This window comes from Garra rufa, chromosome 6 (assembly GCF_049309525.1).
Source record: "Garra rufa chromosome 6, GarRuf1.0, whole genome shotgun sequence".
In the NCBI taxonomy this organism is placed as follows: domain Eukaryota; kingdom Metazoa; phylum Chordata; class Actinopteri; order Cypriniformes; family Cyprinidae; genus Garra; species Garra rufa.
Genome location: NC_133366.1, coordinates 37175136 through 37199672, shown reverse-complemented (window position 1 = coordinate 37199672; position 24537 = coordinate 37175136). Strand labels below are relative to the sequence as shown.

At 35.1% G+C, this 24537-nt stretch overlaps 1 protein-coding gene across 2 annotated transcripts in view; it reads left to right on the top strand.

The window, feature by feature from the left end:
• Positions 1–5166: 5166 nt before the first annotated feature.
• The window catches only part of spock3 (SPARC (osteonectin), cwcv and kazal like domains proteoglycan 3), a 46422-nt gene continuing 27051 nt past the window's right edge, over positions 5167–24537 (top strand). The window contains exons 1-3 of one of the 2 annotated variants that reach the window (XM_073842355.1): positions 5167–5264; positions 5356–5472; positions 23885–23924. In XM_073842355.1, coding sequence (XP_073698456.1) covers positions 5356–5472; positions 23885–23924 — 157 coding nt within the window. In that variant the 5' untranslated portion in view covers positions 5167–5264. Of the gene's footprint in view, positions 5265–5349; positions 5473–23884; positions 23925–24537 lie in introns of those variants that run through there. The other variant, XM_073842354.1, reaches the window with a different exon arrangement.

The following is a 24537-nucleotide window of genomic DNA, read 5'->3' as shown; positions in this document are numbered from 1 at the left end:
GTTCCAAACCCGTAAAAGCTTTGTTCATCTTCGGAACACAATTTAAGATATTTTGGTTGAAAACCAGGAGCTTTGTGGCTGTCCCATTGACTGCCAAGTAAATAACACCGTCAAGGCCCAGAAAAGTATGAAAGACGTCGTAAAAATAGTCCGTTTGCCATCAGTGGTTCAACCATAATTTTACGAAGCTACGAGAATACTTTTTGTACACAAAGAAAACTAAAATAATAGCTTTATTCAATAAATCGCCTCCTCTGCGTCAACGTAGCTCCATTTTGGAGAGTATTCACTGGACGCAAACAGCGTACGCTGTTCTGTCAGCCACAACAAACAGATAAGTTTTTGACATTTATTTACGCTTTAATTCTAATAAAAACAGTGTATCCACGTGACGCAGCTGACAGAGAACAGCATACGGGGATACTCTCCAAAATGGTGCTACGGTGATGCAGAGGAGACAAATTGTTGAATAAAGACATTATTTTTTTTCTTTGCGTACAAAAAGTATTCTCATAGTTTCTTAAAGTTATTCCGTATCGTAGAAATTTTCCGTATTGATTTGTCACAGGTGTTTTACTTGTATTTTAAATTTTAGGCTTGTATTTAGTTTTAGGGTTGAATGAAATGTCTGTAAACTTGTTGTACAGATGTTTTTCTTACAGTGTGGGTTACAATTTCTGTTTATAGTCCTATAAGTCATATTTTCTATTTACAAAAAATGTTTTCCATTTAGAGTTAGAACAAATTTACTGAAATAACTATAAATAAATCACCTTTACATCCAAATGATAATTACTGAACTCTACACAAAACCCAACCCCAATATGATGTTTAAAGGGGTCATCGGATGCCCATTTTCCACAAGTTCATATGATTCTTTAGGGTCTTAATAAGTCTATAATATACTTTGGTTAAAAATTCTCAATAGTAGTGTAAAATAACACCTTTTTACCTTAAGCTCTGCAAAATATCAACTCATTTTATTGCATGGTCCTTTAAATGCAAATGAGCTCTGCTCGGCCCGCCCCTCTCTGTTGTGGGATTATGAGCCGAATTGTTTACTTTGACGTTTAGCGGCGAAACTTGCTAACAAGCACATTATTAAGATCGGCGCTTTCCTTTTAAAAACGAAAGTAATGTTATCCTCTGCATCTTCAGCGGCTCAAATGTCCAGAGTAAATGACTACTGCTATGTTCATTATTACATCCAACAACAGAACACCTCAATCGCTCAATCGGGCACATTCTTGTCTTCCCCTGCACCTGAGTCGACACAATGGCAATCGGAGTCCGACTGCTTCAGCTCAGTGAGGGTGGGTCTAAGGTAAGGCGCTCATGTCAATCAACTATCGTGGGAGCGGCCTCTGTCGGTGTGCCACTGAGAATGCCCTGATTTTAAAAAGGGAATATTACTTTTAAACATTACAAAAATACCACTGGGTGGATTTTTATCATTGTAGGGTGGTTGTGTACACAAACTGCCAACACACATTAATGTTCAAACAACATGTAAAAGTGAGTTTTGCATCTAATGACCCCTTTAAAAAAACACTTGCATCTAAAATCAGTCTTTTATCATACAGTGGGCAAGTAGTTTGTGCTATTATTTTATGTTTCTTCATAAAAGCCTATTTTGCAAATAAATAGCGTAATAATTGTGCCATACATAACTGTAAAGTGCATTTTCCACCTGCTGAGTTCAGTGTGAGACACAGCAAAAACAGGCTCAGCAAGAAACTCTATGTTTAGTGGCATGCCAGGGAGGCTTCTGAGGCGCAATGCAGCTCACGCGCACAGTGGGAATGCTGTAACCTGTTAATATGGGTGATGAAATGAATATCTGTTGGTCACACGACAGACGCTGTATGTGTGAAACAGGCCTAAGCACTGAAACTGAGGAGAGATAGAAGAAAAATTGTGTTTGATGAGTGTAAATGTATGTTTAGTCAGACTTAAGACTTATTGTAATACCAAAACGTGCGTGCTGATTTATGAAAATGTAAGTGTGAAGGTCTGTGCAAGTGTTTTTACCATTTTTAGACTGATTTAGGATCCCTAAGAGGAGTTTTAACTTGATAGCAATCAAGGGTAAAAATAAATACATTTTAGATAAATTGAAAGTTTTGATTTTGTCAATTTTAATGACAGGGCACATGGTGGGTGAACGATGCCAGGGTGGATCAGGGTATAACATGGAGCTAGTTTACCTCATGATGAGCATCCCAAGGTGTGAGAGCATAAAAACAATGGCAAAAGATGTTAATGGCTCGTATACAGAAACATTTACATATGTATCTTGCAGACACTTTCATCCAAAGTGACACTTTTTTCCATAAGCTCATGTGATCCCTGCTACTGTTTGTGGTGCTAATTTATGTACTTTGAGCTCAACTGTGCCTCAAGCCACTTACAGGAATTTCATTTTTTTTTCTTTTTGGTCTTAAAGGAGTTTTGGGTTCAAAATAGTTTAAAGGGATAGTTCACCAAAAAAAATTCAATTAATTACTCACCATCATGTGGTTGCAAACCCATAAGACCTTTGTTCATCTTTAGAACACAAAGTAAGATATTTTTGATGAAATCTGAGAACTTTCTGACCCTGCATAGACAGCAACCCCTATACCGACACATTCAAGGCCCAGAAAGGTAATTCGGACATCATTAAATAGTCCATATGACATCAGTGGTTCAACCTTAATTTTATGAAGCTACGAAAATACTTTGGTAATGACTTTATTCAACAATTTCTTTTCTTTTGTACCAGTCCTTATTATTATTATTATTATTATTTTTTTTGCACACAAAAGGTATTCTTACAGCTTCATAAAATTAAGGATTAATCAATGATGTCACATGCACTCTTAAAAATAAAGGTGCTTCACGATGCCATAGAATAAATAGCCCTTTCTGTCTAAATTGTTCCATAAAGAACCTTTAACATCTGAAGAACCTTTCGGGTTCACAAAGGTTCTTTGTGGCAAATAAGGTTCTTCAGATTATAAAAAGGTAAGCAAGAAATGGTTCTTTAAAGAACCTTTGATTGAATGATTCTTTGTGGAACCAAAAAATTTCGAAGCATCTTTATTTTTAAAAGTGTGGACTATTTTAACAATGTTCTTACCTTTCTGGGTCTTGAAATTGTCAGTTGCATTACTGTCTACGCAGAGTCAGAAAGTTCGCGGATTTCATCAAAAATATCTTAAGTGTTAAGTGTTCTGAAGATGAATGAAGTTACAGGTTTGGTATGGCATGAGAGCGAATAAGTAATGACAGAATTTTCATTTTCTGATCAAATGTCCCTTTAAGCTATTATTATTGTGTGTGGTAATCAACAGCATCTGTGGTATGCTGGTGATTACCACAGACAGTTTTTATAGTGCTTTCTGTATCTGTCAGAAAAAAACCTCTGCATATAGTAATGCATGTCTGGGAAGCTTAAAGGTTGAAAAGTGCAGCTAAAAAAAAGAAAAAAAAAGAAAAATCAGATTTTAAGAATTGCCCCCCTTTTAATTCATAAGCTGCTATAATAGACCAAATAATGCAAATTATTCAAGATAACAAAAAATGTTAAATGAACTATATATTTTTTGTCAATGTTTATGTTCAATTACCATTTTTGTAGCCTTTCTTAAGACTTTTAAAGACTTCTAAGGTATGTCTTTATATACAGTATATGTACAGTCGTGCCTTATGGCACGGTGCTCCATCGTGCTGGAAAATGCATTGTTCTTCACCAAACTGTTGTTGGATTGTTGGAAGAAGTTGCTGTTGGAGGGTGTTTTGGTACCATTCTTTATTCATGGCTGTGTTTTTGGGCAAAATTGTGAGTGAGCCCACTCCCTTGGATGAGAAGCAACCCCACACATGAATGGTCTCAGGATGCTGTACTGTTGGCATGACACAGGACTGATGGTAGCGCTCACCTTTTCTTCTCCGGAGAAGCCTTTTTCCAGATGCCCCAAACCAGATGCCTGCCTGCTGCCATTCCTGAGCAAGCTCTGCACTGGTGCATTCATAACATTCTGGAGTATATGCAAATTGCTATCATAAAAACTTAAGCAGCAACTTTTCCAATTTCCAATATTTATGTAATTCTCAAAACTTTTGGCCACGACTGTAGGAACTGACTTTCAAAAATAAAATATCTACATTCCTCATTTATCTTTTTTCTTTCCCCACACTTTTTTTGCTTTGAAATGTACAGAATATAAGTGTATTAGATTTTTTTTTATTATAAAATCATAACGACTCTTAACTAACTACATTAGTTGACATGAATCTTAGTTGTTAAATTCACCATTTACTAATGCATTATTAAAATCTAGTGCTGTCAAACAAGTAATCGCAATTAATCGCATCCAAAATAAAAGTTTTTGTTTACGTAATATATGTGTGTATACTGGATTTATTTAGTATGTATAAATAAATACACATGCATGTATATATTTAGGAAAAATATTAATATAAAACATTTATTACATTTAATAACATTTATTAAATATATTAATATAATAAAATGTATGTATATATACATATATATATATATATATATATATATATATATATATATATATATATATATATACACACATATACAGCACAAACACACACATTATATTAACAAAAACTTTATTTTGGATGTGATTAATCGTTTGAACAAACCATGAACGATTTTTATTAACATTAAAGATGAATAAATATTGTAATAAATGTATTGTCCATTGTTCGATTATGTTAGTTAATACAATAGGCCACATAATGTTAACAAATGACACCTTGTTTCAAACAAGGTGTCATTTGTTAACATTATGTGGCCTATTGTATTCTCAATAACTTCTCACTGAAATGGTTCATAAATCAAACTCATAAACTTCTCACTGAAATGGTTCATAAATCAAACTCAGTGACACTTTACAAACAAGTTGTTTGTAAAGTGTCACTGAGTTTGATTTATGAACCATTTCAGTGAGAAGTTTAGGCACGTCTGTAGTTTAATACGTTAACTTAAGTTGAATATCTATATTTCTTTGATCATTTACATTTGTAATAGTCCTCATTCAGATGTACGTATAACCCATAAAAAGAAAAAATAATTAGAGACTCGATGTTAAATGGAAAGACAGCGCACGCGCCCACGTCCGCCTTCTCTAGCATACGCTTTATCAGGAGAGAGAGAAAGAGAGAGAGAGAGGTTGGTGAAGATCAGTTGAGTCTTAGCACGGAGCTCTTCAGTCAATGACAGCGCTCACATTCTCCTCTTGAAGGTGACGCATAAGGGATTATTGTAACGGTTATTCGGCATTTTATGTCGCTGTGTTTATCAGGATGCTGATTTCTCTCTGTATCTCGATGCAGATGCTTGTGCTGGTCGGTGTGTGCGCGCTGCTGATCGCCGGAGCTTCTGCCCGCAACGACAACGGCAATTTTTTGGACGACAAATGGTTGACTGGGAGATGGGACAAATTCAGAGATGTGAGTGCTGCTCCGCTTCATAACAGTTGCTCGTTCCCGACATCTAGAGAGCTGACTAACTAGATAGCGTTTTTGGCCATCGAAAGCGCGCTTGAATTGATGCTGACTAGATAGGCAGCTTACTCGGTTTTGAGACAGCCTATAATTTGGGTCTATATGTGTTGTTTCAGAGCGTGTCATGTATTTCTACGGTAAGACGCTAAATGTTTAGTAAGAAGCAGCATGGGATTTCATTTGGCCTGTGTGAAGCCTTAAGTACGCCTTTCGTAAATCCGTGTTTAGAGTTCCGTTTTGTATTAATTCAGTATTTCACGGAAGACAGTCACCAATCAATTAGACTCAGTGCGTCACTTCTGCGCCGCTAAGTGGGCTTTGGAACGGCTATTTTAACCATCAACGAGCTAATACACTAAGACGAGGTCTGAACTGTATTAGCTTTGTGTCTGTCAGCCGGAGCACTTGGTTTGTTACATACCATACAAAGAACAGAAATGGGAGCATCTTACAAACAATAACAAGTATTTCTTTCACCTGCGGATGTTGCGATGCTTGACGCGTGCGCGCGCGTGCGTGCGTGCGTGCATGTCTTAGTGCAGTGATTTTCAACCATGCTACACTTACCCTAAGGAGTACTTGTTCTTGGGAATATTTTTCTTTGTTAAATCTGTAAAACACAAATTATGACTTATTCAATTCTAAAAATATTATAACTGTCAAATTCAAACTCTTAAAATGAATATACTGCACATGTGCTGATAGTCAGAACAACGACATGATTGTGTGATATTGATTTTGTACAACCATTAATAAAGAAGCAGATATTGAGTAACTTTTCAAGCCAAAAATAGTAAGTTATATTTTATGTTTCTTCTTTGTAAATAGGTCTAAAAGAAGGCAAAAGCATCAAGCTTGTGCATGTAGAAAGTCAGTCTGGAATAGTTTATGTGATTTTCACTCCCCACTCAAAGCGTTCTGTAATTATTCTTCCATTTCTTTCACTCTCAGTACACTTGTTAAAAAAACAAAAAAAAAGCTAGTAAAATGCTGCTTAGCCAATTAAATTCAAGGACCGGACCTAACTATTTAGCAAACATATTAATGATAATGTCACATATATTGAATATATTATGATGCTGGTGTAACTCACTGCTAGTTTCGTGTTGATTAAGATGTGACCCTGGACCACAAAACCAGTCATCAGGGTCAATATTTTTATACATTAACTAAATAAGCTTTACATTGATTTGTTTGTTAGGATAGGGCAATATTTGGTAGAGATACAACTACAAAAATATCTGCAAAAAATCTAAATATTAAGAAAATTGCCTTTAAAGTTGACCAAATAAAGTTCTAAGCAATGCATATTGCCAATCAAAAATTAAGTTTTGATATATTTACAGTAGGAAATGCACAAAATATCTTTGATATTTACTTAATATCCTAATGATTTTTGACAAAGAAAAATTGATCATTTTGACCCATACAATGTACAAATATACCTGTGCTACTTAAGACTGGTTTTGTGGTCCAGGGTAACATATAAGGTAAAGAAATACTGGGAAACGCTCTTAGACCAAAAAAACTCAAAAGTAAAGATGCATATGTTTTAAACCTGCACACAGTAGCTGGCAAACCTAATGTGACAAGCCCTGATAGCTTATCTGAATTCACATCAACATCAAAACAACAATCAAGATGTGTCGAGTTGCATAACAAGGTTCTTTATAAACATGATGTTAATTGACAGTGAACGCTCAGTGTAATGATATCATCTGGACCAGAGGACTTCCATTTCCTCCTGTGTGCCTATTTGCGGTAATGTTGTTTATGTAAGGGATGTAGTTAAGACAGTCACGTGGGTGGCATAGGTCTCAAACACAGGGCATGACAAATTACTGTTTCACTACCTGATTATTCTGTCTCTCTCTCCCTCTCTTTTACTGTATACCCACTCTCATTTCAGTTATTTCTTCAAGTGTACTTAATGGGAACACTGTTAAAAAACTAACACTCCAAGAATCAAGAATGATATTGAGGTTTTATTTTAATACCTGTGATTCTTAATAACTGAATTATACCACTTTTATTCTGAAAATTAGAATTTTGTTGCTTACTAAAAGGCTCATTTAGTTCTCAGTACTTGTTCTTGTCAAAACAACTAAAAGCTTCTCTTTCAACAAATTGTAAATTAGCATTTTTTTAAAGATTTTTATGAATGTCTTAAAATGAAATGTCAGTATTTGTGCCAGAAGAAGATAACATTTTTCAAAGCAAAGATATTACTGTATGTGCAGTAGTTTTGTATAGATAACAATGGCCTCAACAACCAGTGTTGCGAAGGTTACTTTGGAAATGTAACAGGTTACAGATTACAAGTTACTCTATTTGAAATTGACTTTCAAAATCCTCCCTCACTTTAAGAAGATGATAAAAATTTCATTTTAAAGCATAGCCACTACAAAATCAAACTTTAGCACCTCTTTTTACTTTTAGATCATTCTGAGGTTAAATTCTGATTTAAAATCACAACAAGATATGGTTTAATAGCTATTATGCTGTTTTTTGATGACACGAAAAAAAAGAGTTATCGAGAGAGTTACAGTTACATTTATTTTGTAATTAAATTACGTTACTCTATTGCATGTAAATAGTTACTCCCAAACACTGGAATCAACAAATGTTGGAAAAAAATGGACTATATTAACATCGCCATAAAACAAATAAGTAGTTAATGGTTTAGTTTAGGGCTGGCGATTATGCAAAAAATATCTTATTGATAATCGCCTTAGAAAATATCGCGATATCCGATAATATCGTCTACCCTTTCTTTGTTTCTGCTTAAACTAACAGAAAACATCAGCTTTGCTGTTATGTTGGTGTTGCTAATAATTTTTACTCCGTTCTTATCAAATTTGTGTTTGAAATAAATTTCATTTTGTGAGGAAAACTGTTGAGGAAAAATAATAGCACCCAATTTTATTGTTTAATTTCCTTGATTATAACAGTTGTAGCGTTGTTTTCAAACTTGTCGTCAAGCTATAATGTATTTTATATATATCATGATTGACTAAAATCAGCAAAAATGACTTATTTGGCCTGTTTATAGCAAAATAAAAATAACTGCTTTATTTATTAAGCATGAGTAATTTAAATTTCTTTTTTTATTTCAATTTTTAGATTTTTTTTTTATTAATATAAAATACAAAATCCCACAATAACGGGGCTGCCAACACTGAAACTCCAAACGTGTGCAATCTAAATTAAATTTTTGTTTTCAAGAAAACTATAATTTTGTTGCAAATTAATTAAAAATGTATAGTGCTCTATCTCAGCCTAATTATATATAATAATACTGTATACACTGTTTAAAAAAATCTTTAAAAATAGGGCACTATGTGTGCTGTATAGCCTGTAAAATGTTTTGGCAACTACTTACTAGGTTTATCATTTATCTTTTTTTTCCCTCGATAATGTCGATAATCGTCTGAACCCTGACTGTTGACATCGACATCGCGATACTTACGAGACATCGTCGAAATATTATAATATCGTCATATCGCCCAGCCCTAGTTTAGTTCACCCAAAAATGAAAATTAGCCCATGATTTACTCACTCTCAAGGTATCCTTGGTGTATACAATCTGAGTTATATTAAAAATGGTCCTGGTTATTCCAAGTTTTATAATGGCAGCGGGCAGGTGTTTCTGTTCAACAGTCCAAAAGAAGTCCAATAAATCGCATCCATCCATAATAAAACGTGCCTTACATGGCTTCGAGGAGTGAATATTGAGCTCCTGTAGCGAATCTATGCATTTTTGTACAAAAAATATCCATATTTAAAACGTAATAATCACTTTTCTCTAGGTGATGCTGGCAGATGACGTAGGACATATGCATTGCACATGTGCCACTGATCTCGCGCAAAATCAACGTTTGTTTACAGGAGCAAAGGAAGCACAGTTTCTTTACTTTAGCAAAGGAAAACCAGTCTCCTCTTGGCTTATATCGAAATCCTCCGATTTTTTTCTTTACAAATCCTCTTTTTGTACTTTTAAATTGCTTAACTTTGGCAAAGGAAAACCAGTCTCCTCTTGGCTTATTTCGAAATCCTCCAAATTTTTTCTTTACAAATCCTCCTTTTGTACTTCTATTTTGTCTCTCCTCTGCGCTTCCATGTTCGTCTCTTCTCAGCGGTGCATACGCAACGCATACATCCTACGTCATCCGCCCGGAACAAAATATTAATATTTTTCTTACAAAAACGCATCAATTCGCTCCCTTATTCACTCCCCAGAGCCGTGTGGAGCACTTTTTGTTATGTATGGTTGCACTTTATTAGACTTCTTTTGGACTGTTGAACAGAAACAACCGCCCACTGCTATAATAAATCTTGGAAGAGCCAGGATGATTTTTTTATGTAACTCTGATTGGATTCAACTGAAAGAAGAAAGTCATACACACCTAGGATGCCTTGAGGGTGAGTAAATCATGGGGTAATTTTCATTTTTTTTGGTGAACTATCCCTTTAAGGCAAAGTTTGGTTCACCTAAAAATGTAAATTCTGTCGAAAGAAATCTCTTCTTGTGTGTTCTGCACAAGGTAATGTACAGGTTTGTCACAATACAATGGTGAGTACATTTTTGGGTGAATTATCACTTATCACAATGAATTATCAATTTACACAACAAAGAACAAGTAATTCTATAAGAATAAACACATAATGAATTCAGGATGCAATACATGCTGGAAACTCACAAACCCTTAATAAATGAGCAAACTAGTTCAATAATAAACTATTCAGGCAACTAGGCAAGTTTAGAGGGAATTCTGTGTTTTCTGAAGTTGAAGCAATTCACATTTCTTAATCTGTGACTCCAAAAAAACTAAAACATAATTCCCTTTTTTATTTTACGGTGTATGCACACATGAAAACTCTCTCTCAATCGTCTTCTCTTGCTTCTTTTTTTCCAGCTTCGTAGCTAAAGGCACATCAAAGATTACTTTCCATGTGACACTTCAGGCCATCAGTAAAGAGAAAGTGATTTATGCAGATTAGTTGTTCAGCAAACGCGGCTCAACAAGATTTTTTTCCTGTAATCAACTGGCCCTTACAGCAAAGCAATTACTGAAAGACTCTGAGCCCTAAAATCACCGACCCCCAATCATATTTAAGTTCTAAAACACTGCACATGTACGGGAAGCATGGGCTGTCAAGCTTTTGTTTGGTGAAGTGTGTGTATGTGTGTGGCTTTGTGAGATTGACAGGCTGAAAATGGCCATCAGTGATCCCCCTGCAGTGTCAAACATCTTCTGTGTCTCTCTCACACACTCACATACACACACTCTTGACTTCACTGTCAGCTGTGCTATAGTGACATTTTTAACGCTCTATCAACTTCAGGCTAATGCCGCCAGAGGAGGTAAGAAAAGAGTATAGAGAATTTTCTATGACTTGGTGAGAGGCTTGAATGAGAAACAAAGCCAGTCTACGGGCATGTGTTTGACTTTGGTGTAAAGGACACGTCTGGAAAACATCCTGGTGACAGGAAGGACTATATCTCAAAAAGGAAAAGCTGCAGTGCTTTTGCAGTACTAAAATGACATGTTGGTTAGGTTTAAATTTACTAAATTTCATCAGCCCGAAGGAATCCAATCCGATTTAAAATTCCAAAAGTACTGTTTATTTGAACCCTAAAATTTGCAGTCTGATTAATATATGCATTTACATGTGCATTATATGTATTCCGTGTTCAAAACTGGAGAAAAACGGTGCAATAATGTCACCAAAGCTACTGTGAGTGTAATTGTCATTTTTGCCTTGATGACTTATCTAAAGAGAAAGCTGATATATGTCAAAAAAAAGCTTTTTTTAGCAAATATTTTTGTAAATATTCAGTCCTCTTTCACTGACCAGTTTGTAAGACGTATATATACATATGCAAGATTGTGAGATGTAAAACATACTGTATGTAAACAATGTACACATGGCACTGTACATGTCTGCAAGGTATTTTTTAATCTGATTGACAAAATATTCAGATTCAGACATTTACATTCTTATTTTTCCCTATTTCTAGGATTAATCTAAATCAAAATTGTATTCAGCTTGAGATCAGTCGAATTTATTAAGGTGTTTATATGAAGGCTTTTCAGTCTGATTGAGCCATCAGTTTGAATAGATTATTTGGTAACATTTAACAAATCACAAAAAAAAGTTACTCATATACTTCAGCTTACAAAGTTTATCAATAAAACTGCCAATAAAGACATTTGAAGTATACTTAAAAAATTTCATTTTACCCTACCAGCCAAAAGTTTTTGAACAGTAAGATTTTTAATGTTTTTTAAAGAAGTCTCTTCTGCTCACCAGGCCTGCATTTATTGGATCCAAAGTACAGCAATAACAGTATTTTTTTTTTTTTTTTTAAGATTTTTACTATTTAAAATAGCCATTTTCTATCCTGTAATTTCAAAGCTGAATTTTTAGCATTATTACTCCAGTCCCATGATCCTTCAGAAATTTTTCTAATATTCTGATTTGCTGCTCAAACATTTATTATGTTGAAAACAGCTGAGTAGATTTTTTAGTTTGTTTGATGAATAGTTTAGAAGAACAGCATTTATCTGAAGTAGAAATCTTCTATGACATTATAAATGTCTTTTTTATTTCAGATAAATGCTGATCTTTGGATCTTCCTATTCATCAAAGAATCCTGAAAAAATGTATTCAACTGTTTTAAATATTTATAATAATAATAATAATAATAATTAAAAAAAATTGTTTCTTGAACAGCAAATCAGCATATTAGAATGATTTCTGAAGGATCATGTCATGTGACACTGAAGACTGGAGTATTGATGCTGAAAATTAAGCTTTGTTCACAGGAACAACTTACATTTTAAAATATATTTAAATAGAAAACAGTTATTTTATATAGTAAAATATTTCAGAATTTTAAGGTTTTTGTGTGTGTACATATGTTAAATGCCTTAGTATGCCGGTTGAACACAGAAACATTTTTACAATATTGTTCTTAAGGACTGTAACGATTCCTCGATTCCTCAATTCGAATACTTGATTACAAATAATCCTCGATTGCATCTTACCCATTTAGAGTCAAAATTCCAGAAGTGGACAAGAATCCATGAAATGCATTATTAGACTGTTTTCTAAGGCTGCATGATATATTAAACCCATTTAAAAATCATAATAACGCATAATACTATTTCGAATTTACATGCATCTCAGAGCAGCTCCTTTCACAGTAAATGCTGCTCCACACAAACAGTTATTTATATGTGTGGAGCATCTCTGCATATTGCCGTGAATTTGGGTTTATTATAATGTTCATCTGGGAATGCAGCGTGCACCATTTCATCAGATTTAAATCATTTATATACCTAAGCCATCACAGGAGAATACCTTAATATTTTTCAAAGATCAAATATCCTAACTGTTCATCAAAATTTTAAAATAAAAGGTCAAACCCTCACTCTTAGTTTACACATTTTGATGTCCACATATTCAAGAAATTACAGTGGCTGCTGCATTTCTGTCATACAGAAATGGCCAGATATTAAAGATTAAGTAGACATTGAAATTAAATGTTGTTTAGTCAATATTAAACAAGGATTCGATTGCGCAATAATGTGTGAATGTATTGTAAGCCATTTTAAAGGTTATTGGTTTCTTAGGTCTGATTTTAGGTCAGAATAATCAACATTTTACCTGATTACCAAAATAATAGTTAGTGACTGCTCTATTGTTCTTATTGGATGTACAGTTTTTGAAATGAATTACAAAATGAACCATGGATAATGGGAGCAGGATAGCTTCAAAATGTTTGAGAACCACAGCTTTAAAGCAAGAAACATTACTGTTTATTCATTTGTAGGACTGTTGATTAATTTTGAGTGGTGCAATAAAAATGTCCCCCTGGGAAATCACTGTTATATCTTCCCACAAAGACATTACCAATATTATTGAGAAATGACAATACTATACCACTGAGAATGAAAATGTGATTTACAGAGTTTATACTGTTTTTTGGACATTCGTTCTTTGTTCATCCATTCGGTAATGTTTCTTACTCTGAATTTCATTGTGGTTTCATAAACTCCTGTACTAGCATATTGAGAGATCGTGCTGAAGAATACATATTAACTGAAGATAACTAATTCATAGTCTGTACTTTGAATTGTATCTGCTTTTCTCTCTTTCATCCGTACAGCTTTGTCTCTGTGTTGTCGCTCTGTTCTCTCATTCACCCTCTTTTCTTTGTCCTCTCAATGGAATGGAGGTTGGCAGTCTGCTTCAGGCCTTGAGCTAATGGAGAGAGAGAGGAGAAATTTTGCCATGTTTATGAAAATAGCCCTTAGGACAGTCCACATGGACACACAAACACAGACATTCTTGTGTATGAGTGATGCTAATATACATTCATTTTCCCTCACCAAAAATCTAACACAGCTGATTCTAATCTTGAAGCTAATTGAACTTAACTTTGCCTTACAAACCAAAGCTGCTGTGTGATTTGACAATCACAGGGAGTCTAATTATTTATGTTTTATGTAATTATATTTGATGTTTAATGTACAGTTATGTGGAGTTATTTTAGACCAATGCAGTTTTATGGTTGGAAAAAAAAAATCATATTCAAGTGGTGATGATTAATCACCTCTAGACTGCGGAATTTCTGTGATGTTGATTGCAGATATGCTGATATACATTTTTAGTAGTATGATAGTAGGTTTTAAAATACAGAATACAGACTACTTTCCCCAACCAATACGACAAACAAAAACCTGGCTTGATAAATATACATCTTTTTAATAGCATTTATGTATGTATGGAGGGTTTGCACTCACGTCATGATTTGGTCAGTTACCGTCTAAACCACAGAAAAAAAACTTGTGGAAGCTGCTAAACCATACAAAGAGGGACTTAGTAAGCAAGAAATGGTGCAATATTTTGACAAACTAAAGTTATTAGGTTGGTAAAGATACATATGAGCAGTATTAATTAAGAAATTAGCCTAATATTTAAGAACAAACTCAAATGTTGTCAAGATTCTTGCCATAGAAATACTGGTCAGTTTGGCCAACCACAAATGCCTATGTTCCTCATTTTTTTGCACTCATCATCTTGATTTGTAATAACTTTTGGCAGTCTAAGTACTCCAAATGTTTTTCCCGGTATGAACGATTTGTACATCCCAAAACATGGCAGTAATTGACCTTTTTTAGCAGCAATAATCAGCAAAATATGAGAGTTTAGTTCGGTTCAGTGGCATTGTTTACATTCAGTGGCGCCAATATGGCAGACTGATGACGTGTCATGAATACACTTTTAGTGCTGGGCGGTTTGACCAAAAATCTGTATCATGTTTATTTAGGATTCTGGAGGTTTCATGGTTTATCGTGGTTTTCCCCCTTTGACTGTGCCTTTATTACGAATCCATGAAGCAGTTGCAGAACTTTTGCGTTTTAATCACGATCCAAACAAACATGCTACATATATTAGCATTAGTTTTTGATTAAAAGTAGACTAAATAATTTTAGAATTTAAAGCAGAAACAGAAACAGCAGGCGCAAATGAGAATGCAAATTTATTTTCTGCCAGCAGGTGGCACTTATGTAACAGCGGCAATATAGTATTTAATTGGTTTCTGATGTAAACAGCAGCTCTGCCCTTTTAAATACTACATTAATATGCATTATACGGAGAAAATAAATACCATCTACACTTTTCTGAAGACAGTCAGTTCCCCTCAAAAATACGTTCATATAAACCCTAAAATCAGTATTTAGGATTTGTCTTATTTCGCACATCGTGAACAGTGAGCTTATCTTTCTGCTACAGTATTTTCTCCTCTGTGTGTTCGTCTTCAGTGTCTGTTAACGGCCGTTTACAGTTGGTTTATTTGCCCAGTTAGAGAATTAGTTGTGAGTTATTAAAGGAGTAGTTCACTTTCAGAACAAAAATTTACAGATAATGTACTCACCCCCTTGTCATCCAAGATGTTCATGTCTTTCTTTTTTAGGTCTTAAGGAAATTGTTTTTTTTTAAGGAAAACATTTCAGGATTTCTCTCTCCATATAATGGATTTCTATGGTGCCCCCGAGTTTGAATTTGCAAAATGCAGCTTAAAAGGGCTCTAAATGATCACAGCCGAGGAAAGAAGGGTCTTATCTAGCAAAATGATCTGTTATTTTCTAAAAAAAAAATGACAATTTATATACTTTTTAACCTCAAATGCTTGTCTTGTCTAGCTCTGTGTATATACTCTGTGTATTCCGGTTCATGACAGTTAGGGCATGTCGAAAAACTCCTTTTCTCCTCTAACTTCAAAATCGCCCTACATCGCTGTTTTACCCTTTTTTTGTAAAGGGTGATTTGCACGTTCAGTTTGTATACACTGAGTTGATACTTCTGCAGCGATGTAAGATGATTTTGAAGTTGGAGGAGAAAATGACATGGGAGTTTTTTGACATACCCTAACTGTCCTGAACCGGAATACACAGAGCTAGGCAAGACAAGCGTTTGAGATTAAAAAGTATATTAATTGTAAATGTTTTTAGAAAATGACTGATTGTTTCACTAGATAAGACCCTTCTTCCTCGGCTGGATCATTTAGAGCCCTTTGAAGCTGCATTTAAACTGCATTTTAGAAGTTCAAACTCGGGGGCACCATAGAAGTCCATTGTATGGAGAGAAATCCTGAAATGTTTTCCTCAAAAAACATAATTTTTTTATGACTGAAGAAAGAAAGACATGAACATCTTGGATGACAAGGAGGTGAGTACATTATCTGTAAATTTTTGTTCTGAAAGTGAACTACTCCTTTAATAGTTCTCTAACTAGTTCTCTCTGGTCAGAAGTGTATGCAGTAAACATTGATTTCCTCTCAATTCACGACGCTGTCTACATTGCTTAGCCATTTGTACAGGTATGCTGTTTCCAACCTGATCTCACGACGAAAACATGCGTACCGCCATGTAGTTTTGTGACATATTCAATGTGAAATATCCACTGAGTGGTGCTAAAAGTGTGTTCGTTTTTTTTCCCCAGCACAGATGAACGCTTGTACGCTTCACCACAGTTCTGACTTAAAATATCCGCTATAGTGACACTATAACTCTAATGCTCCATGACGTTTTAAAATAACATCTGCACTAACGTTACACCTAAACCTACTTGATATTATGAACAAAAGTGAATGTGATGTAAAAATGCAAATCGCAAGCATGCCGTTTTAGCTTGTTTTTCGATGTCTCATCTTTCAGCTCTTTCATTCTGCATCCTAAGTCCAGTTCTGTGCCACCTGAGCTACTGAGCAAGCTTTTTATGTCCGGAAAGTGAAACATATGGAGCTGTAATCAAACTGTGTATAAAAACAGTTAGAAGTTCTTGCTGTTTTACCGCCTCTAGTGTTAATATAGAAATGTTGCAGTTTTCACACTTTTAAAGTTTCCATATATCCAGATTTTCGAAGACTGTTTTAAACCTTGTTCTCAAATAATGTATTTTTTGCTGTAATATAAATACAATATTTTGACCACAGCTTGAGAACAGCTGTTCTAGTAGCTTCAGTGCAGTAGATATACTTTTTGAAAAGAGCAGCTTGACTATAGTCTAAATAGCAGTCTAAATATGAGATGACTAAACTTTAAAGCTTCAGCTTCAAATTACTGTCTACTAAGCAGTGATCATAGTCTGCAGTCCCAATGGGAGTAACCTCATCAAATCGGTTCTCATTTGCATAAAGCATTGCCAACAGTTGCTGTCACTCATTTTGCAGGAAATCATCAACTGTCTTTAAAAATGAATGACTTTGTCACTAAATCGCTCTAAGCTTGAATGCCTCTGAAGCGTAAGCTTTTATCGCTTATATTAAGTAGCATCTGGTGTTAAAGTGGCATGGACTGATTCTGTTCTTATTCTGTAGAGTTTCTGCTCTCTCTGTAAGGTTGCATGTTCCTGTTTGTGGTGCCCTTGTGAATTTGTGTGTGGTTAAAGACTGGACACAGAGAGGGAGGGAGGGAAAGAGAGAAAGAGAGGGGGGCAGAGAGTCATAAAGAATGAATGATGTCAGAAGGGTGAGACGCTTCCGGCACTTTCTGCATGAGAAAACAGCCGCCTTGCTGTCATGCTGGCCGCCCTCTCTCTCTCTCTCTCTCTCTCTCTCATACACACACACACACACACACACACTGACCTGCTCCTCAATATGCTAAATGTGTGTGGTGATGATAAGAAAGGGATTTTGCTGGACACTTTGTGCACTTTCACTGGTTTAACGTTGTACTTCTCTTAGTATTGGTATTAACAGATTAATGTTGCTCTGTTTCTTTATTGGTTATTCATTCAACATATGCTTGAAAGCATTCTAATAATACCCAAGGAAATCCCTCTGTATGCTGAGAAATGCCCTTAAAGTGATTACAGTGAAAATAATCATGATTTATAGTGCTCAGACTATGCTAATCTGTTTGTGTATGTGTGTTTGAAGCATGGGAACTGTCGTGATAGAGAGTATATTTAAACGAAACAAATGATCATTATTGCAATACAATATAATGAGACTTTCTAAATCCCTGAGAAGCTATTTATTTTTGGCACAGGGAGGATCAGACAAATAGACGCTGAGCTACAGGTAAAGAAATAGGAATTCAATAAATTGAGATTGGAGCGTTACTTCAAAATGTCGTCCAGTAGATTCCCTTGTGTGAAGAAGTACACTTTAATATACTTTTAAAGAGCACTTATTACCAAAATAATATACTAAATATACTTTCCTAGTTTTGGACATTTAACTATGTTAATTGCACTTAAATTAAAATGTATTATAGTAGGACTTTAAGTATATATTTATTAAATTGCGTATAATTTGTCTTTGAAATGTGGTTAAAATGTACAGTGAAATGTACTGAAAAGCATTTATGATGAACTAATGAGTAATTTTCATTTTTGGGTGAACTATCCCTTTAAAATTATAGTCAAGGTCTTTACATATACTTTGGTATGTAAGTCAACATGAAGTTTACTTATTTAAATCACGACAAAAGATTATTGGAACGTGATTTAAATAATCATGAAGGAAAATCTACATCATTACAAATTATTATAACAAACAATTGTTACATTATTACTTCTTAAAAATGTACTTAAGTGTGTTAGGAAACAGTATTGAAAGTGTACTCTTTTTACAGTAACTACACTTAAGTGTCCTTTTATTTCCTCAAAATTATATCTGCAAGTACAGAATTTTAATATGAACTTCTAAGATTTGAATAAATGTCTTTTTCACAATTCTTATTATGAAAAATGGAGAGGAGTATTGCTGCTTTTTAAAGCCCCCATGAAGTCAAAATTTAAGTTTTTTGGCTTTTAGTATTAATATGTTAGCCTTATCTATATCTATAAGCTAGAATGCTTCAAAACAATGACAAAATTTGCATTTAGAAGATATAAGAATTCAAAACGTACAGTCCACAACTCCCGCCAATATTGATTAACGTTTTAAATGTCATCACCCTGCACTTCAGCTTCTCATCAAACTTTCTGTCCAATCAAATGCTCTCTAGAATCGGAAGAATCCCGCCCCTTCACTATAAATAGATGCTGAATCTGCGGCTACAATCAGTTACTTGTTCACAGAATTAGTATTTTCTATATGGTGAATGGCACATAGTGCACTATATACGAGATAAGGAACGATTCAGACAGTAAATATGCTTTCGATTGGGGTGAAAGAGCTTCAAGCAGTCTGCTTTGATCCATAGAAATGATAGCATGAAGCGGATCATTTGCGCAATTTTGCACAGACCCTAAAACGTATTGGATTTGAATTCTACACAGAATGGTATATTTTAAACTTATTTGGATGGTGCAGACGCTGTCAAATGCAGCCTTACTGAGCTCAACGGCTGTGGCCCAAGCTGTGATATAAACAAAACACTAATGGCTATTTTAAAAATGGCGGCAAGACTGCCCCTGTCACCCTGTCTTCTTGTTTCAGTTGAAATTACGTCAGCACATAGAATAACGCAGCTGTTTCAAAGCACTTCAGTGGACCTTTAAAAGTTACCTTTTTTGCATCATGATTACATAACACCCTTAGTCAGCCATTACTCCCTAAGTGTTGTTATACACCATAAAATGCAATATGGAAAGTATACAAAAATGTAAATAAGATAACAACCATAAAAAGAATGAATATACAACTAAAAATATTATGGAATATACAACATAAAGTACAAATAAATTGTACAAACTGTAGTCAAATTATTTGCATGTAAGAGTCTGCTGTTATAAGGGAATCTCTAGTAACAGCTAAGAGCTATCATCTTTAATGGCACGCATAATGTTTTGGGCTTCTACTCCTAGTCTACTGTTCATAGTGTCTAGACTTTGTAAGCCCACTCCAGTGATTTCATAGCAGATGTTTATGGTTTGGAGGCTGTTCCTGTTCTTGATTGTGTGAGATGTGAAGCAGCAGACAATGGAGGAGCACAGATTACTCACAATATAAGAGCTGTAGAAAGGTTCGATGGCTTAATGGAGCATGCAGCATACACATACACATACACACACACACACATTCACCAGAAGAGAATGAGACCTTTACCTAGGCTAGGAAAAAAGTGAAAACATGCAAAACATGTAAACACTCCAAATGCTGTTAAATGAACTATTACAGTCAATAAATATTTAGTTTAAAGGGCACACATTATGCAAAATCCACTTTTACATAGTGTGTGGACATACAAATGTTAGCAGTGTGTGAACACAACCACCCTACAATGATAAAAATCCACCTACTCCTTATTTTTTTCATCCCCATTAAACCAAACTAGTCTCATTAGGCATGCGGTTTTGATTCTAAAAGCAATGTGACATCACACTGTTTAGGCCCCACCCACGGCCGCTGACTGACTCGTCCTGCATTGCCATAGTTTTCCCCCTCAGCGAGTTGTGGTTGTATGCTGTCCTCCATTTTTTTCCATGCTTGAGCAGCTTTAACGTTAATAGTGTCTCGTAAGCAATCGCAGTGTTTAGTTTGGGATGTAAGACTGAGCATAAGAGTCTTCATTTTCTGCCAACATCTGAGCCACTGAGGATACAGCGGATTACTTTTATTTTTTAAGATAATGCCTCAAAATCTACCTAAATATTTATTGTCTGTGCAAATCATTTCACTCCAGACTGCTTTGTGAACGTCATGTTGTTATAGTGCTTAGTTAACATTTTAACCGTATTAGTGTGCGTACGTTATCAAATTGTTTTAATTGATCAGTGCCACACTGGTGAGATTAGTTTGTGCCGTGTTAACATCTCCCTGTTTCATCCCACTTTTGCTTCCCATGAGTATAACTAAACACCAGTTCTCTCACTCTGAGGAAAACTGATGGTTTAGAAGGAAACACAATTCATTAAGAGCAGGGGGTGAAAACTTTTTGAATATGAAGATCAGGGTAAATTTAACTTATTTTGTCTTCTGGGAAACATGTAACTATCTTCTGTAGCCTTTTGAATGGCAGTATTAAATGAAAAAATATGATACTTAGGCAAAATAAGGCAAATGTACACTTCTCCATTCTGTTCAAAAGTTTTCACCCCCCGGCTCCTAATGCATCGTTTTTCCTTTTGGAGTATCAGTGAGCGTTGACCCTTCTGTAATAGTTGCGTATGAGTTTCTCAGTTGTCCTCAGTGTGAAAAGATGGATCTCTAAATCATACAGTCGTTGTTGGAAATACACAAATACACAAAATTCTGGAAAACCGAGGAATTTGTGGGACCTGAAGGATTTTTCTAAAGAACAGCAGGCAGTTTAAGTATTCAGGACAAACAAGGGACTCATGAACAACTATCACTAAACAAAAAACAGCTGTGGATCATTCAGTTAACCAGACAGTTTTAAGAATCAAGAGGATGTAAACTTTTGAACTGGTTCTTTTTTATAAATTCAACTATTATATTCTCTTGTGGACTATATGTAAACTTATTTTATGTAAAATATATTTTATGAAATATCTTTATTCAGGTCAGTACTAAATAAACAATAACGTGCATTTTGTATGATCCCTCTAATTTTGGTAAAATAATTAACATTTTGCAGATTATAAAAGGGGGATGTAAACTTTTGACCTCAACTGTACAAGGACTGTGCAAGACTCCAACACTACATATATTTTGGTGGCTTTTTACCAAACAAATGTATTAATTTTGTCTGATTATTGAGAGTGAAAATAAAGAGGTACTTTCACTTTTTTTCCTGACTAGACAAAGTTTCACCTTCCCTTCTCATGAATGTATGTGTTTAAAGTATCAGCAACAAGCAAGACAGGAGGACAGCAGTTGACCCATCCATTCACTCTGAAAGCCATGCTATCACATGGCTTTCATAAAAAGGATGCTTGCAACATAATGGAGGCTATTCTATTTCTATCCCGCCCTTACATTCTCTGTGTAGGTCTTAGATGAATACAATAATCTGTACATAAAGACATAAAGTGAGAGAAAAACAGATGCACAAAATCAAGTGCGATCTACGTGTAGATTGGGTGGCAGCTGTGTTTAGCTGCTGAAATGGAGGCACAAACAGGAGAAAAAGAACAATGACAGTGTTTACATGCACTGAGGCTGAGAAAGATAAAGTTCTTTGTGAGCGGGAAAGAATGGAAGGGATGTTATGAATGACCAACGGAGACGCTGTAATGGATTTCATGTGCTGTTGTTTATCCCAAGATGCATTTGCATGCATTCCATACACGCAAACACACACTCAGAGGAAGGAGAGAGATGGCAGTCATCAAAATGTGTAACTGCAAGACGACCCGACTGCTGCCATATCATATCCATATCTCTGTGTGTGCGTGTCACCATACGGTGCTATCAATCTTCGATGGACCTTTGATGTAAACTGACATAGTAACTGTCTTAATTAATTAAGCATGAAGACAAGTCCAGACCAATCATTGAATGTGACAGGCAACAAATAGCCCAGTATAAACAGGCACAATGCCAATCTATACATATGTATTTCATCATTACTTCTTTGTTTATGGCATATCATGTTGTGGTCTATTTTGTGCTGTAGCCTATTGTTGAAGTGATGTGGGTTTAATGTTCTGTCTAATGTTTATTTGTTTTCTCCACAATGCTTCCTCTACAATCAGGAGGTGGAGGTTTGTATGATTGTGCATTTGTTTTTCCACTGGAACAGAGTCTTTCTAATCTGCCTGACTGTTTGATGGGAAATTCGTCCAAGTTTACATTATGTGTCCTCCTTAAAGGATTAGTTCACTTCCAGCACAAAAATTTACAGATAATTTACTCACCGCTTTGCGATCTAAGATGTTCAAGTCTTTCTTTCTTCAGTCGTAAAAAAAAATGTTTCTTGAGCAAAACATCTCAGGAATTATCTCCATATAGTGCACTTTAATGGTGCCCCCAAGTTTGAACTTCCAAAATGCAGTTTAAGTGCAGCTTCAAATGGCTCTAAATGATCCCAGCTGAGGAAGAAAGGTCTTATCTAGCGAAACGATCTGTCATTTTCTAAACAAATTGACAATTTATATACTCTTTAACCTCAAATGTTTGTCTTGTCTTGGCTGCCATTTACATGCGTAGTCTGGGTCAATACAGTTAGGCTATGTCGAAAAACTCCCATCTGGTTTTCTTCTTCAACTTCAAAAGCGTCCTACATCTTTGTTTAACCTTTTTTTTGTAAAGGGCATTTGATCTTCTTTACATGTTCACTTTGTAAACACTGGGTCGGTACTTTTGCAGCGATGTACTGTACTCAGCCGAGATGGTAGTTTTTCGACATACCCTAACTGTCTTGAACCAGAAAGAACAGAGTTCACAACAGACATAGACGAGACAAGCTTTTGAGGTTAGAAAGTACATAAATAGTGAGTTTGTTTCAAAAATGATGATCATTTTGCTAGATAAGACCCTTTTTCCTCGGCTGAGATTGTTTAGAGCTCTTTGAAGCTGCATTTAAACTGCATTTTGGAAGTTCAAACTTGGGGGCACCATTGAAGTCCACTATATGGAAAGAAATCCTGAAACGTTTTCCTAAAGAAACATTTTTTTCAACTGATAATTTCTTATCAGTTGAAGAAAGAAAGACATGAACATCCTGGATGACAAAGAGGGTGAGTAAATTATCTGTACATTTTTGTTCTGAAAGTGAACTACTCCTTTAATGTTGCTGTAGTTGCATGATAATATAATAGTGTAATTGTTTCTAAGTATGCCTAACTACAAGAAAGCAGTGTAAAAATACAGTGTTTAAACCGGAAAACTGATTACTTTATGTACGGTAACAAACAGAAGCTCAGAAAAATGAAATGAAGACTGTTGATTAACTATGTTGTTTAACAACCTCTTTTTTTGTTTTAGGAACCAGGAACATGGAGCCCAGGAAAACCATTCGATCAAGGTAGGGCTTTCAGCCAAGGATCAGAACGTTGTTGTGTTTTTCATGGGTTCAGAGTTGAAAATCAAAGAAATCTTAAAAAATTAAATATCATTTTTTCGTTTTTTAGTAAAATTCTTTCTCCTGACCAGCCAGACTCGGCAACAACTGCTTAACCAATGGCGTGAGTTTGAGGCGGGACTATTTGTTTGTTTAACCAATTGAGGATCAGTGGAGTGTTCATTAGTAATTGTTTTCAATAATGTAACAGTCAGTTATTTCATACATTTATCTATGGAATATGAACATTTGATTATCGCAAGGTATTTTTTCAAGTTTTTTTCTTAAAGCAGTGGTCTCAAACTCAATTCCTGGAGGGCCACAGCTCTGCAGTTTAGCTCCAACTAGCTCCAAATCACAGCTGCTTGGAAGTTTCTTGTATTCATGAAGACCTTGATTATCTGAAATCAGGTGTGTTTGATTAGGGTCGGAGCTAAACTGTGCAGAGCTGTGGCTCTCCAGGAACTGAGTTTGAGACCAATGTCTTAAAGGGATAGTTCACCCAAAAATTATGTCATTAATTACTCACGTTCATGTCGATTCAAACTCGTAAGACCTTCATTTATCTTTGAAACAC